At 47.0% G+C, this 15136-nt stretch overlaps 2 protein-coding genes across 2 annotated transcripts in view; both read left to right on the top strand.

Moving 5' to 3' along the window:
- LOC310765020 (uncharacterized protein) overlaps nucleotides 1–15136 on the top strand; it is a 183275-nt gene that overhangs the window by 90046 nt on the left and 78093 nt on the right. The window lies entirely within an intron of this gene.
- The window catches only part of GMFB (glia maturation factor beta), a 31005-nt gene that overhangs the window by 649 nt on the left and 15220 nt on the right, over nucleotides 1–15136 (top strand). The window contains exons 2-4 of the mRNA XM_083621689.1: nucleotides 5074–5170; nucleotides 9065–9114; nucleotides 11299–11349. Of these exons, the coding sequence (XP_083477815.1) occupies nucleotides 5074–5170; nucleotides 9065–9114; nucleotides 11299–11349 (198 nt within the window). The remainder of the gene's footprint in view (nucleotides 1–5073; nucleotides 5171–9064; nucleotides 9115–11298; nucleotides 11350–15136) is intronic.

Consider the following 15136-nt stretch of genomic DNA (forward strand, 5'->3'; position numbering starts at 1 on the left):
TCAATAACATGTTTCTTTGACTTCCTCATACCTCCCCTTCTTGTTTTCTAGTTCGAAATGATTATCCAGCAAATCCTAATCTCTTTATTTTGTGTTTTTTTTTAATGCTGCGAACTGCCCTGAGATCTTTGGAGGAAGGGCGGTGTGCAAATTTAATAAATAAAACAAGCACAGAAAGTTAAAACTTAAAACAATACATTTCCCCAGACTTCTGGGAAGGCTAGAAAAGACTCCTGTCCCTCAAAGGAAAAAAAACAAAAACTGTGATGCTTCATTGCAAAGAAAGGGGCAGATTTTAATGTTTTAATGTTGTATTTTAATCTTGTTTTTAAGTTGTATTCATTTAACTTGTTTTTATTATTACTTGTTAGCTGCCCTGAGCCTGGCCTTGGCTGGGGAGGGCGGGGTATAAATAAAATTTATTATTATTTTACTCACTTTGCATTTAGTGGGACTGTGCTTGGAAAAGGCGCTGGCCAGGCTGCCTCCCTGCCCCACACCCTCTTTTTTGTCTTATTTTTACTGCCCCACCCTGATCCACTCATCCTCTGGAAATGGCAGGGTCGGGGGTGCATTCCAAAGACTGATCTGGGTTTGTTTCTCTTTGCCACACTTAAGTGCCATGCACAAGTGTGTTTTCCTGTACTCCCTAATCCAGGAGGAGCATACTTTATGTCTGTACTCACACCAGGAATGTGGATTAAATTTCCCCTCGTCACTCACTGCAAGCATGAAGGGAGAGGGTGTGGAGACAAGTGGCTGAAAAATGCTTCACCGGGGATAAATCCACATTCTGTGACGTGGAAAGTGCAGCCCTGTGTGTGCCTACTTGGAAGTAAGCCCTACTGAACTCACTGCCACATAGGTCTGTCCAGGATTGCAGCCGGAGTCCTTGTGATGGGAGGGGTTAATGGTAGGACTCTTCCCCCTTAATACATGTTTATTCCTAAAGTGGAGAATGTAATCTGCATTGTCCCAGAATTCTTCAACCCTGTTCCCACTAATGGACTCACAGCTGTCCATGGAGGCGCAGGTCAATTCTGTGTCCAGGGTAGCTGTCTACCAGCTCCATCTGGTACGCAGGATGAGACCCTACCTGCCCGCGGACTGTCTTGCCAGAGTGGTGCATGCTCTGGTTATCTCCCGCTTGGACTACTGCAATGCGCTCTATGTGGGGCTACCTTTGAAGGTGACCTGGAAACTTCAATTAATCCAGAATGCGGCAGCTAGACTGGTGACTGGGAGCAGCTGCCGAGACCACATAACACTGGTCCCAAAAGACCTACATTGGCTCCCAGTTACAGGGAACCAGGCAGAGGGCCTTCTCGGTAGTGGCGCCCGCCCTGTGGAACACCCTCCCACCAGATGTCAAAGAAATAAACAACTATCAGACTTTTAGAAGACATCTGAAGGCAGCCCTGTTTAGGGAAGCTTTTAATATTTGATGAATCATTGTATTTTAATATTCTGCTGGAAGCCACCCAGAGTGGCTGGGGTATAAATAATAATAATTAATAATAATAATAATAATAAATTATTATTTATTATTATATTATTATTATGGATACTTGGAAGCTAATTCTCTTGCTGTCAATGGGACTCCTTCATTTTAAGTATGCTCTGGATCAACACCAATTGTGATTTTTGCCTGTGTGTCATTATGCACTTTAGCTATCCTGGAAAATAATAACATAAAGAGCTGTGAGAGGATGGAATTTTCACTTGGTATCTCTTCCAAGGCACACCCTTGCCTAGTCATTCTAATCTGCTTCCGTTAATGGTACATTTGGAACAGGGCTGGCTGTTGTGTTTGGCTAATCTGGTGTAAAAGCTGGTAGTGTGTATGCATACATCTTAAGTTCCCCTTTGGCTCCTTCTGTCCATCTAATTGATCTCTTGGAGAAAGCTAAAGTAGAACAGTTGCACTTTTCCAAAATGGGATGCCTTCGCTTTGGGAAATCACTGCCTTCTCTCCCCTCTTCCCCAAAACCCTCTCATGGAGCCCAGAAAGGGCTGAATCTGCTATCAGCCTCTAGTCTCTTGGGTCCAGTTTATACTCTTGGTGTCCAGTTTATACTGGACACAGTATAAACACCCTCTTGTTCCTTTTCTGCCCACCCACCACTGCTGCTTATGTTTAACTCTCTGTTCACCCTCCAACCATCATCACGTCTTTGTTACTGTTCTTATGAATTTTGTGTTTTTATTTTGTGCAGTGGTACTTCGGGTTAAGTACTTAATTCGTTCCGGAGGTCTGTACTTAACCTGAAACTGTTCTTAACCTGAAGCACCACTTTAGCTAATGGGGCCTCCCGCTGCCGCCGCACGATTTCTGTTCTCATCCTAAAGCAAAGTTCTTAACCCGAGGTACTATTTCTGGGTTAGCGGAGTCTGTAACCTGAAGTGTCTGTAACCTGAAGCGTCTGTAACCCGATGTACCACTGTATTTTTATGGCGTGAACTGCCCTGAGATCTATGGACGAAGAAGGGCAGTATGCACATTTAAAATAATAATGATGATGATGATGATGATGATGACCATTCTTTGCAAGCAACCAGTGTCAGCTGGTGGGAGGGGGCTGATCCTTGTGCAGGGAGGACAGTTCGGTTAGATGGCCTTGGGTCTTGGTCTTGGCACTTTGGAAGCAAAAGAATCTGCTTTCTCCTGTGTCAAGCCATTGGTCCATCCAGCTCAGCATTGTCTACCCTGACTGGCAGCTGCTCTCCAGGTTTTCAGGCAGGGGTCTCTCCCAGCTACACCTGGATGTGCTGGGGATTGAACCTGGACCTTTCTGTGTGCAAAGCAGATTCTCTGCCAACTGGGCCATGGCCACATCCCCTTTGTAAGTTTTCTGCTAGCCCTGCCCAACCTCTCTTAAATTCTTAACTCCTTGCGATGCTCAAACGGCTAGTTCTCAAGGAAATTGGCTTGTGTGCTGAAAGCCTCTTTCAACAGGCTTCGGTTAGACTTTAGAGGCCTTGAGCTGTTTTGTTTGTGAGAGCTCTTAGCCTTAAGTCTGGCTGTGAGTAAAAAAAAAGAAGAGAAAAGTAGGGCATGTCTGTCTTGCAAAACCTAATCCAGTTTTACTGTCAAGGTTTCTGCCTCCTCCCCACCCCAGGAATTAGGTGCTTTGTGGGCTTGCACAGGAGCTGAAGCTCCCCTACTAGATTCCTCACTCCTCTGAATAAAAATTATTTTTAGTTCCAGCAAAAGAAACAATGAGATGGTCCCTGCCCCAAGCAGCTTACAATTGAAACAGCAGGGGGAGAAGTGGAGTCCCTCTGCTCCCCACCCCAAAAAACCCTCTGGCATTTAAACAGGTTTAAACCATTGCACAGAAGTCATTCCAGATCTCCACAGGCAGGGAGGTGTAAGCTACAGACTCGCAAATGCCTTTCCTTCTCTTTTCCTTGGCAACAGGGCTGCAGTAAGCTGTTCTGGTGCTTACGGGTGCCTTGCTGGCTCAGGGCCTCCTATGATGAGCAAATGATTTCTGGGTGGTGCAGGTACCTGGAGGCAGCCTATTCAGGGAACTGGGCTGTGCCTTCGCCTGACACAATCGCTGAGCTGCATTTATTTGTGAGTGTAACCGCCAGGAGTACATTTTCACAAAGCTACTTGTCGGAGCTCAGGCTGGAACAACGAAGGATGTCTTTGTCTCTTCTCTCCCATTTCTGCTCTTTGCGGTCCTTCCACTTGCATCAGCTTGGCCTTTCCGTGCTGGAAATGACTATCTGAGATGCATTTCACTGCAGAGAGCAAAGGAATTTGCAGGATGGGTTGTTTTGTTTTGTTTTGTCTTATCTGTATAGTGTAAGATGAGCATTGAGGCAGTGATGTATATCCAGAAACTCGCTGGTGTGGTCTAAGTCCTGGCAGGGGGACGACTTCATCTTGTCCCTTTATTTGCTTATTTTTATATCCCAACTTTCTTCCATGGAGGCATACACGATTCTCCCCTTCTCATTTTATCCTTGTAGAAACCTTGTGAGTTGCAGTTCAGCAACACCTGGATAGCCAAATGTTCCCTATACCTGGCCTATCTCATCCAGCATCAGTGGTCAACCAGATCACCTCTATTTCTGGACTTTCCCAGTGGCATGAGCAGAAAAGTCCTTTTCCTCAAGTTCTCCGCTTGCAGCAGGAATAGGGAGGCGTGCCTGGACTCCCACCAGCCAGCAGGACCAATGGTTAGGGGGAAAGGGAGCTGCAGCCAGCCTGGCAATATCTAGAGGGGGCACAGGTTCCCTATCCCTGGTCTGCAGTAACCTTCCTCATATTGGGGCTACCATTCCCATCAGCCCCCGTCCCACGTTGGGGAAGGCTGGTGTTGGCAATACAGCGGTACCTCTGGTTGCGAACGGGATGCGTTCTGGAGGTGCGTTCGCAACCTGAAAAGAAAGCAACCCGCGTCTGCGGATCGCCGCTTCTGCGCATGTGCGTGATATCATTTTGCGCGTCTTCGAGACCTGCAAAACCCGGAAGTAACCCGTTCCGTTACTTCCAGGTCGCTGCGGGACGCAACCTGAAAACGCGCAACCTGAAGCAAACATAACATGAGGTATGACTGTGCAGAGCAGACAGACCAATGTTTGGACTTAGTGCAAGCCTGCTTCCTCTGTTCCCACTGCAGGATCACAGAGCTATGTCCCCACAAAGCATTTCAAAATACAGCGGTACCTCGGGTTAAGAACTTAATTCGTTCTGGAGGTCTGTTCTTAACCTGAAACTGTTCTTAACCTGAGGTACCACTTTAGCTAATGGGGCCTCCCGCTGCCGCCGTGCCACCACCACGCGATTTCTGTTCTCATCCTGAAGCAAAGTTCTTAACCTGAGGTACAATTTCTGGGTTAGCGGAGTCTGTAACCTGAAGCGTCTGTAACCTGAAGCGTCTGTAACTTGAGGTACCACCATAGTTACTTGTTTCCTCTTATTAGTTTCTGGGGCTTTGCGCCAGACCTTCCAGCAGCTGGGGATCAGAGAGCTGTGGCTGACTTAAATGTCTTAATAAGAATGTCTTATTCATCTCCCTCCTCGTCCCTCATCTCCCTCCTGCCCCCCCCCCCCCGCAGAGTGAATCGCTCGTGGTTTGTGACGTGGCCGAAGACCTTGTGGAGAAGCTGAGAAAATTCCGTTTCCGCAAAGAGACGAACAATGCTGCGATTATCAGTAAGACGTCTGCCCACCAGGGTTTCAAGGCCTTGTGCTGGGTTGGGGTGGAGAAGGATCTGCTGAGTAAGAGCAGAGGGCATTGCAGACTCTGCATTTGGCCCGAGGCTCCTTGCACTTTGCTTTCTGAGAGCAGAGTTGAAAGAACTTTTGCATTTGGGTGTCAGCAAAAAAACGAACAAGAAGCCCCCTGTCCTAGGCAATTTGGAGAGCTGGTTGAGTGGCAACCTTTGTGTCTGCCACAGGTTACCAGTTGCTTGAAACCGCCGGATGGGAGAGAACTCTTGTGCTTGAATCCTGCTTGCTAGTTTCCCGCAGGCCACTGGGAGAACAGGGTGATGGACTAGAGGGGACCATTGCCCTGATCCAGCAGAGCTCTCCTTGTGGATTTGTGAGTCTGCTGAGTGGCCGGAGGCAAGACGCAGGCACTCAGTCCCAACTTTGTATAGCGGGAGAAATGTTGTTGGAAGGTAGTGATCAGTGTTAGAAACTCAAATATATAAGCTAGGCGGCAAATGGCTCCTTAAACCAAGGTTACGATTGCCAAAGCGGAATGCCTAGATGCCATTTTGGGGCCAGGCGGCTCGAAATTGGTCCCTGAAATTCATTTTGGTTGTGCAGATAAAATACAAAATTCTACAGGACGTGGTATTAGTGTGTGAAAACAGCCAAGATTCAAGGATCCCCAGGCAGGTGCTTTCAGGTGGTGGAGAGATCAGGCGCTATATTGGCGCCCGGTCATCTTCACTTGGTCGCAAGTGGCCGATAGCCAGGTGCAAAATGCGCCCGGCGCCTGCCTAATTTCGAACGCTGGCAGTGAGAAGTATCGAGGTGGAAGGGGAAGGCACAAGCCAGTAGTGGGCGGAGCAATGGCCATCGCGATTGCCTTTGTTCAGTCGGCCAGATTCCAGCCGTTCAAAGATAAGGGGGCTCTCTCACATTTGGTCTGCGCACAAACACACATTGTGTATACAGTGGTACCTCTGGATGCGAACGGGATCCGTTCCGGAGCCCCGTTCGCATCCTGAACAGAATGTAAGACGCGTCTGCACATGCACGTGACGTCATTTTGAGCGTCTGCGCATGCATGAGCGGCAAAACCCGGAAGTAACCCGTTCCATTACTTCCGGGTCGCCGCGGCACGCAACCTGAAAATGCTCAACCTGAAGCTCTGGTCAGACCTCACCTGGAGTACTGTGTCCAGTTCTGGGCACCACAGTTCAAGAAGGACATTGACAAACTGGAACGTGTCCAGAGGAGGGCAACCAAAATGGTCAAAGGCCTGGAAACGATGCCTTATGAGGAACGGCTAAGGGAGCTGGGCATGTTTAGCCTGGAGAAGAGGAGGTTAAGGGGTGATATGATAGCCATGTTCAAATATATAAAAGGATGTCACATAGAGGAGGGAGAAAGGTTGTTTTCTGCTGCTCCAGAGAAGCGGACACGGAGCAATGGATCCAAACTACAAGAAAGAAGATTCCACCTAAACATTAGGAAGAACTTCCTGACAGTAAGAGCTGTTTGACAGTGGAATTTGCTGCCAAGGAGTGTGGTGGAGTCTCCTTCTTTGGAGGTCTTTAAGCAGAGGCTTGACAACCATATGTCAGGAGTGCTCTGATGGTGTTTCCTGCTTGGCAGGGGGTTGGACTCGATGACCCTTGTGGTCTCTTCCAACTCTAGGATTCTATGATTCTATTCTATGATTCTATGATTCTATATTTAACCCAAGGTATGACTGTATATAAGGCTCATTCCATGCAAGCAAAAGGTATTCTTGGTTGGAGGACACAAGCCAGCCAAATAGGTTTGGGGACAGGGGGAGGGGCTTGAGGAGAGGGGGTGTGGCTTAGAGGGAGGCCTGAGGGTTGCCTCTGACCCTGGGGTTCCCCACTTCTGCTGTAGCAAAACAGTAGGGTATTAAATGGCCAACAGAGTCTTGGAGGCAGTTTCTCCAAGTTGTCCCAAATTATGTCAACACCATAATTAAGCTTCGGGTCTGTCTGTCCAGAGCTGACCTTGTTGGCTTCAGTGGCTCCTCCGTGGAGCCTCTTTTATCATCCTGAGGATCCCTTTAAAAAGAAGAAATCGAAAGAGATTACTGCCCTCATGGTTACAAAGATAAGTGGATTTATCACGGCTTATGTTCTTTTCCAAATGTTTCTTCTTTCTCCTGATTCTCCTTCCCTGCCCTGGTTGAGCAAACGTCTCTTAACTACAAGAAACTGTCATCGTGGCATTTGCTATGGGTGGTTTGGTGACGTTGGGCAGTATTTATGTGTGTGTGCATGTGGATGAACTATTTATATCCCACCATAATAAAACACAAGTTACAAGCTAGCTAGCAAAAAAGAAAAGGGGAAAAAAATTGCTCAATAGCCACCAGGCAAAAACACATCTAAAAGCACCGTTTTCATCTGGTTCCAAACAGCAAGAATATCTTCCTGGAAAAAAGCAAGTTCTGTAACTTGGGGGTGCTGTGGCTGAGAAGGCCCTGTCCCTGCAGAAGTGTCCCCCATCTTAAATTTATGCACCTGGTTCTTCCTGCCTAAGTGCAGAACCTTACATTTGTCCCTACTGAAATTCATTTTGTTACCTTGGGCCTAGTTCTCCAATCTGTTTAGGTCATATTGAATCATAGCTGTCAACTTTTCCCTTTTCTTGTGAGGAATTCTATTCGGAATAAGGGAATTTCCCTTAAAAAAAAGAGAAACGTTGACAGCTATGTATTGAATCCTGATTCTATCTTCTGTGGCATTAGCCCCCCCCTCCCAGTTTGGTGTCATCCTCAGATTTGATGAGCATCCCCTCTTTTACTTCATCGCAAGTCTTTTATAAAGACGTTGAACCACAACGGGCCCAGGACAGAACCCTGTGACACCCCACTTGCCACCTTTTTTCCAGGATGATGAAAAACCTTCCTTTGTGGTAAAACAACAGAGCAAAGTCTTAATAAAAGCTTTTATTTTTATTTTTTTAAAAGCATGTTGTTAATAGCAACCCATGTTGCTAATAGCACACAGTGAGTGCAGGTGGGTCGCCAGTGAGGAGTCAGTGTTACCTGGTAATCACCTTCTGCCATAAAGACACTCCTTTTTTTGAGTGTATTTGTGGCAGAGGGTGATGTTCAACAGCAGGGATGGGAAACCTCAGACCCAGGGACCACATTCAGCCCTCTAGACCTCTCTCTCTGGCCCTTGGAACTCTTCCCTGGGCCTCACACCCTTGTCCAAATGGGTGTGGAAAATAGCCTCTTGTACAAAGGAAAACATAAGCACCTGTCATTTCTCCTCCTTTTGCCCCTGGCTCTGCCAACTTCTAGCATTCAGCCCTTGGAACAGTGTCCAGAATCCTCTTGGGTCAGCTGAGAGTTGCTCTGAACACTGGCCTGTTAATTGTGCTACTGTTAATTGAATGAATTTATTATTTTGGTCACAGACCAGTTCCAGCTCACATACAAAATCAGGGAAGTCACGAAACACAACAGGGATGCATTTAAATTTGCAGTTCGGTATAACAGGGACAGTACAGATATAGCCGCAATTAAAATAAATAAATTAGATCTTACTCACTAAAATATAACCTGAAGTTGTCATTTAAAACCTTAATCGTGATGGTATCACAGCTTGTTCCCTAAGTTTTATGGCAATCGCACAGAATTTGGCCACCTTTAACGTGCTCTCTGGATCTTTGTCCTCTACCAGAGATTTTAAACATTGGAGTTCGGACCCATTTGGAGATTTTTACTGTTAATTGGCTACAGCCAGAGAGTAAGGCAGGGCGAGCAGCCCTGTAAAAAAAGAAAGCAGTAGAACCATTGACATCAGTGGTCCCAGCTGAGTCGTGTTGATTAATTTCAGTGGGTTCATTTCAATTTCTTTCTCCCTTTTATTATAGTGAAGATCGACAAAGATAAGCAGCTGGTGGTTCTGGATGAAGAACATGAGGTTTGTGGATGGTCTATTTATATGGTGTGGATTTTGTGTCTTCGCCTCCAGCTTCAAACTGCTTCCAAGCTGGGGCTACAACTTCTCACAGCAAAGATTTTCTTATTGCTGGATTCCGAAAGTGAACCGCTGCGCCATTTGGAAAATCGTTTCTTTGTCTGTTTTCCACGCCACGCCGCCTCTGCCCTTTGCGGCGCTGGTTCCTGCAGGATGCTCTGAAACCACGCCTGGGTGGTCTTGGCAGAAGTAGCAACATCGCGCTTGGCATGTCTGATCAGAAACAAACCCCTGCGTTTAGGGGGCTTTATTTCCTACCTTTTGCCAATCTGGTGCTGTTCAGATGTTTTGGACTACAACTCCCATCAGCCACAGTATGAGTCGTCCCTGCTGGGTGGAGCTGATGGGAGTTGTAGTCCGAAATATCTGAACAGCACCAGGTGGTAGTGGTGGTGGTGATGATTTATTAGATTTATATACCAGCCTTCATTATAAGATATCAGGGTGGTTCACAGAATAAAATGGGCAACGGCTCTTTAACCTCCTTCCGTCGGGCCTGTAAGACAGCTATTCCGCCTGGCCTTTAATTTGAATTCAGCCTGCTCTTTTATTTCCCTTCTCTTCCCTTCCCCTCCTCTTTTTATGAAGATCACCTGCTCTGAGACCCCACAGCAAATTCTCCCCTGGCCTCCTCACTGGTCCAAGTAGGACCAATTCAGCCAGCTAGCCCTGGGGATTATCTGATTGATTTTTGAGTTTTATTGTTATTCATGTTTTTATACCGTATTTATGCTGCTTTTATAATTAAGTGTTTTAAATTTGTTGTTAGCTGCCCTGAGCCCGGTTTTTGAACCGGGAAGGGCAGGGTATAAATAAAAAAATATTATTATTATTACTATTACTATTATTATTATTTAAGGGAACATGCTTCATATCTCAACCCATGTTGAGTGGTGGGAACAGAAAGCTTGTAGGTAGGTTCTCCCCACTGGGAATAGTCTGCATGGCTGTTCCAGAGCAGAAGGAGCAGGTTTTCCTCTTCTGTCTGGTAACAGGTGGGTGCCATTTTGGATCGGGGGGGGGGGGGGCAGGCTGAACCTTTCAAAGCTGCACTGATTTTAACCACTGGTTGCAAAACTGCACAGATTTCTTTGGTTGAATTTCTTAGAGTCACTGAGCAGCACTGGTTTCGAGGCTGCTAGTGCTTTATATGTTGCTTCTCAAAGGATGGAGAGACTTCAGGTCTTTGCCCCGGCAGGCTTAAATCTAGAAAGTGGCAGAACCAGCAGCAAATAGAATAAGGGGAGGCAAATGGAGGGAATGATGGGAGTTGTAGTCCAAAAACATCTGGTGGGCACCAGGTTCTCAAAAGCTGCTCTATGCAGTATACAGCATTACAGAATAGAATTTAAAAGCCTGTATAGGAAGACAACAACCTAATACTAAACTTAGGAATCATTACCAGTATCGTAACGACCTCTAAACCTGGCATCCAGAATCTTAAAAATGGGCCCAGTCTACAGTGGTGTGTTCTGTTGTTATTAAATGAAATTTATATAGCACCCTTCATCATAAGATCTCAGGGCAGTTCACAGAATAAAACACAGAAAATAAAATCAAGTAAATAATAATAATAATAATAATAATAATAATAATAATAATAATAATAAAATTTATACCCCGCCCATATGGCTGGGTTTCCCCAGCCACTCTGGGCGGCTTCCAACAGAATATCAAAATACAATAGTCTATTAAACATTAAAAGCTTCCCTAAACAGGGCTGTCTTCAGATGTCTTCCAATGTCTAGTAATTGTTGTTCTCTTTGACATCTGGTGGGAGGGCGTTCCACAGGGCAGGTGCCACCACCAAGAAGGCCCTCTGTCTGGTTCCCTGTAACTTGGCTTCTTGCAGTGAGGGAACCGCCAGAAGGCCCTCGGCGCTGGACCTCAGTGTCTGGGCTGAATGATGGGGGTGGAGACGCTCCTTCAGGTATACAGGACCGAGGCCATTTAGGGCTTTCAAGGTCAGCACCAACACTTTGAATTGTGCTCAGAAATGTACTGGGAGCCAGTGTAGCTTAGATAACTTAGTTACTGTTATGTATACTATTTTATACAGCTGTTGGATATATCTGTGGATTCCTGTGTGCACAACCCTGTCTCTTGTTTTATTTTTAATTCTACCAGGGCATTTCTCCGGATGAGCTAAAAGACGAGCTGCCCGAGAGGCAACCTCGATATCCTTTTTTTGGCAGTGGCAATATTTTGCTTTAGAAGAACCCATTTCCGGTCTGCATATTGGTGCTTGCAAAAGCCTCAAGCTAGCACACCTGGCTCTGTCTGGGCACGTGGGTTGGTCCATGAAACAGGTATACAAATCGATGGGTCACTGGTGGCGATTCCAGGTTCAATCCCCACATGGGAACAGCCCCTGCCTGAAACCTTGGAGAGTGGTCTGCAGCATGTCTGTAAAAGTGCAATTAAAAACCCTACAGCGTCTAGCATGGCGCATTAGGTAAAGGTAAAGGACCCCTGGATGGTTAAGTCCAGTCAAAGGCTGGTTGTGGGGTTGTGGGGCTCATCTCGCTTTCAGGCCAAGGGAGCCAACGTTTGTCCGCAGACAGCTTTCCAGGTCATGTGGCCGGCAGGACTAAACTGCTTCTGGTGCAACGGGACACCGTGACCGAAACCAGAGTGCATGGAAACACCATTTACCTTCCCACTGCAGCGGTACCTGTTTATCTACTTGCACTAGTGTGCTTTCGGACTGCTAGGTTGGCAGGAGCTGGGACAGAACAACGGGAGCTCACCCCGTCGTGGGGATTCGAACTGCCGACCTTCTGATCGGCAAGCCCAAGCGGCTCAGTGGTTTAGACCACAGCGCCACCCGTGTCCCTATGGTGTATTACAATTGCTACACTAGGCAGAAAAGCAGTAAAGTGGTCTGCCAAGAACCTCGGCCATTTTCAAGTGGTCCATGGTGTAAATAGTTTGGGAGCCACTGGCGTAGACAATTTTAAGATAGGTGGGCCAATGGTCTGGCTTGGTACAAGGCCCCTTTTTACAATTCTTTCCCACTAGGGGTGAGAGGCTGTCTTTAGAGGGCCCATTATAAGCTAGGTAAGAGCTGGGGCCTGAATGGACAAGCAGGATTCGGATAGAACTTGTTGGTGACAAAGGCCAATGGTCAGGATTAGGGGCGTTGTGGGTTAAACCACAGAGCCTAGGACTTGCCGATCAGAAGGTCGGCAGTTCGAATCCCCATGACGGGGTGAGCTCCCGTTGCTCAGTCCCTGCTCCTGCTAACCTAGCAGTTCGAAAGCATGCCAGTGCAAGTAGATTAATAGGTACCGCTCCAGCGGGAAGGTAAACGGCGTTTCCGTGCGCTGCTCTGGTTCGCCAGAAGCGGCTTAGTCATGCTGGCCACATGACCCAGAAGCTGTACGCCGGCTCCCTCGGCCAGTAAAGTGAGATAAGCGCCGCAACCCCAGAGTCAGTCGTGACTGGACCTAATGGTCAGGGGTCCCTTTACCTTTACCTAATGCTGTTTTAAACAACCGCAGCCTCACCCCAAGAATCTTGGGAAGTGTAGTTTGTTAAGCATGCTGAGCATTGTTAAGGAGACTCCTCACAGCGCTACAGTTCCCAGAGTGGCTTAACAATGCATCTCTCTTCCAAGGGAACTCTGGGAATTGTAGCTCTATGGAGGGGAATAGGAGGCCTCCTAACAGATCTCAGCACCTTTAAACTTAACAAATCTTAAATTTGCAGAGGAAAATATTCTCTTGACTTATATACCCAATACATGAAACCTAATAAAGAGAAAATATGAATGGACTGTCCATGCCCTTACCAAGGCAAAAAGATAGGTATTGATGAACTGGAAAGATTTAAATGCAGCTCTCTTCAATGAGTGGATAGAATATATGTTCAAACCTGCAACACATGAACAAGCTGTGTACAAATGTGGACTCGCCATGGACAAATTTAGCGATACTTGGAATTTGGGTGGCACTGTGGGTTAAACCACAGAGCCTAGGACTTGCCGATCAGAAGGTCGGCAGTTCGAATCCCTGCAACGGGGTGAGCTCCTGTTGCTCAGTCCCTGCTCCTGCCAACCTAGCAGTTCGAAAGCACGTCAAGTGCAAGTAGATAAATAGGTACCGCTCCAGCGGGAAGGTAAACGGCGTTTCCGTGCGCTGCTCTGGTTCGCCAGAAGCGGCTTAGTCATGCTGGCCACATGACCCAGAAGCTGTACGCCGGCTCCCTCGGCCAGTAAAGTGAGATAAGCGCCGCAACCCCAGAGTCAGTCGTGACTGGACCTAATGGTCAGGGGTCCCTTTACCTTTACCTAATGCTGTTTTAAACAACCGCAGCCTCACCCCAAGAATCTTGGGAAGTGTAGTTTGTTAAGCATGCTGAGCATTGTTAAGGAGACTCCTCACAGCGCTACAGTTCCCAGAGTGGCTTAACAATGCATCTCTCTTCCAAGGGAACTCTGGGAATTGTAGCTCTATGGAGGGGAATAGGAGGCCTCCTAACAGATCTCAGCACCTTTAAACTTAACAAATCTTAAATTTGCAGAGGAAAATATTCTCTTGACTTATATACCCAATACATGAAACCTAATAAAGAGAAAATATGAATGGACTGTCCATGCCCTTACCAAGGCAAAAAGATAGGTATTGATGAACTGGAAAGATTTAAATGCAGCTCTCTTCAATGAGTGGATAGAATATATGTTCAAACCTGCAACACATGAACAAGCTGTGTACAAATGTGGACTCGCCATGGACAAATTTAGCGATACTTGGAATTTGGGTGGCACTGTGGGTTAAACCACAGAGCCTAGGACTTGCCGATCAGAAGGTCGGCAGTTCGAATCCCTGCAACGGGGTGAGCTCCTGTTGCTCAGTCCCTGCTCCTGCCAACCTAGCAGTTCGAAAGCACGTCAAGTGCAAGTAGATAAATAGGTACCGCTCCAGCGGGAAGGTAAACGGCGTTTCCGTGCGCTGCTCTGGTTCGCCAGAAGCGGCTTAGTCATGCTGGCCACATGACCCAGAAGCTGTACGCCGGCTCCCTCGGCCAGTAAAGTGAGATAAGCGCCGCAACCCCAGAGTCAGTCGTGACTGGACCTAATGGTCAGGGGTCCCTTTACCTTTACCTAATGCTGTTTTAAACAACCGCAGCCTCACCCCAAGAATCTTGGGAAGTGTAGTTTGTTAAGCATGCTGAGCATTGTTAAGGAGACTCCTCACAGCGCTACAGTTCCCAGAGTGGCTTAACAATGCATCTCTCTTCCAAGGGAACTCTGGGAATTGTAGCTCTATGGAGGGGAATAGGAGGCCTCCTAACAGATCTCAGCACCTTTAAACTTAACAAATCTTAAATTTGCAGAGGAAAATATTCTCTTGACTTATATACCCAATACATGAAACCTAATAAAGAGAAAATATGAATGGACTGTCCATGCCCTTACCAAGGCAAAAAGATAGGTATTGATGAACTGGAAAGATTTAAATGCAGCTCTCTTCAATGAGTGGATAGAATATATGTTCAAACCTGCAACACATGAACAAGCTGTGTACAAATGTGGACTCGCCATGGACAAATTTAGCGATACTTGGAATTTGGGTGGCACTGTGGGTTAAACCACAGAGCCTAGGACTTGCCGATCAGAAGGTCGGCAGTTCGAATCCCTGCAACGGGGTGAGCTCCTGTTGCTCAGTCCCTGCTCCTGCCAACCTAGCAGTTCGAAAGCACGTCAAGTGCAAGTAGATAAATAGGTACCGCTCCAGCGGGAAGGTAAACGGCGTTTCCGTGCGCTGCTCTGGTTCGCCAGAAGCGGCTTAGTCATGCTGGCCACATGACCCAGAAGCTGTACGCCGGCTCCCTCGGCCAGTAAAGTGAGATAAGCGCCGCAACCCCAGAGTCAGTCGTGACTGGACCTAATGGTCAGGGGTCCCTTTACCTTTACCTAATGCTGTTTTAAACAACCGCAGCCTCACCCCAAGAATCTTGGGAA

This window comes from Podarcis filfolensis (genome assembly GCF_964270895.1).
Source record: "Podarcis filfolensis genome assembly, chromosome: 1".
Lineage (NCBI taxonomy): Eukaryota > Metazoa > Chordata > Lepidosauria > Squamata > Lacertidae > Podarcis > Podarcis filfolensis.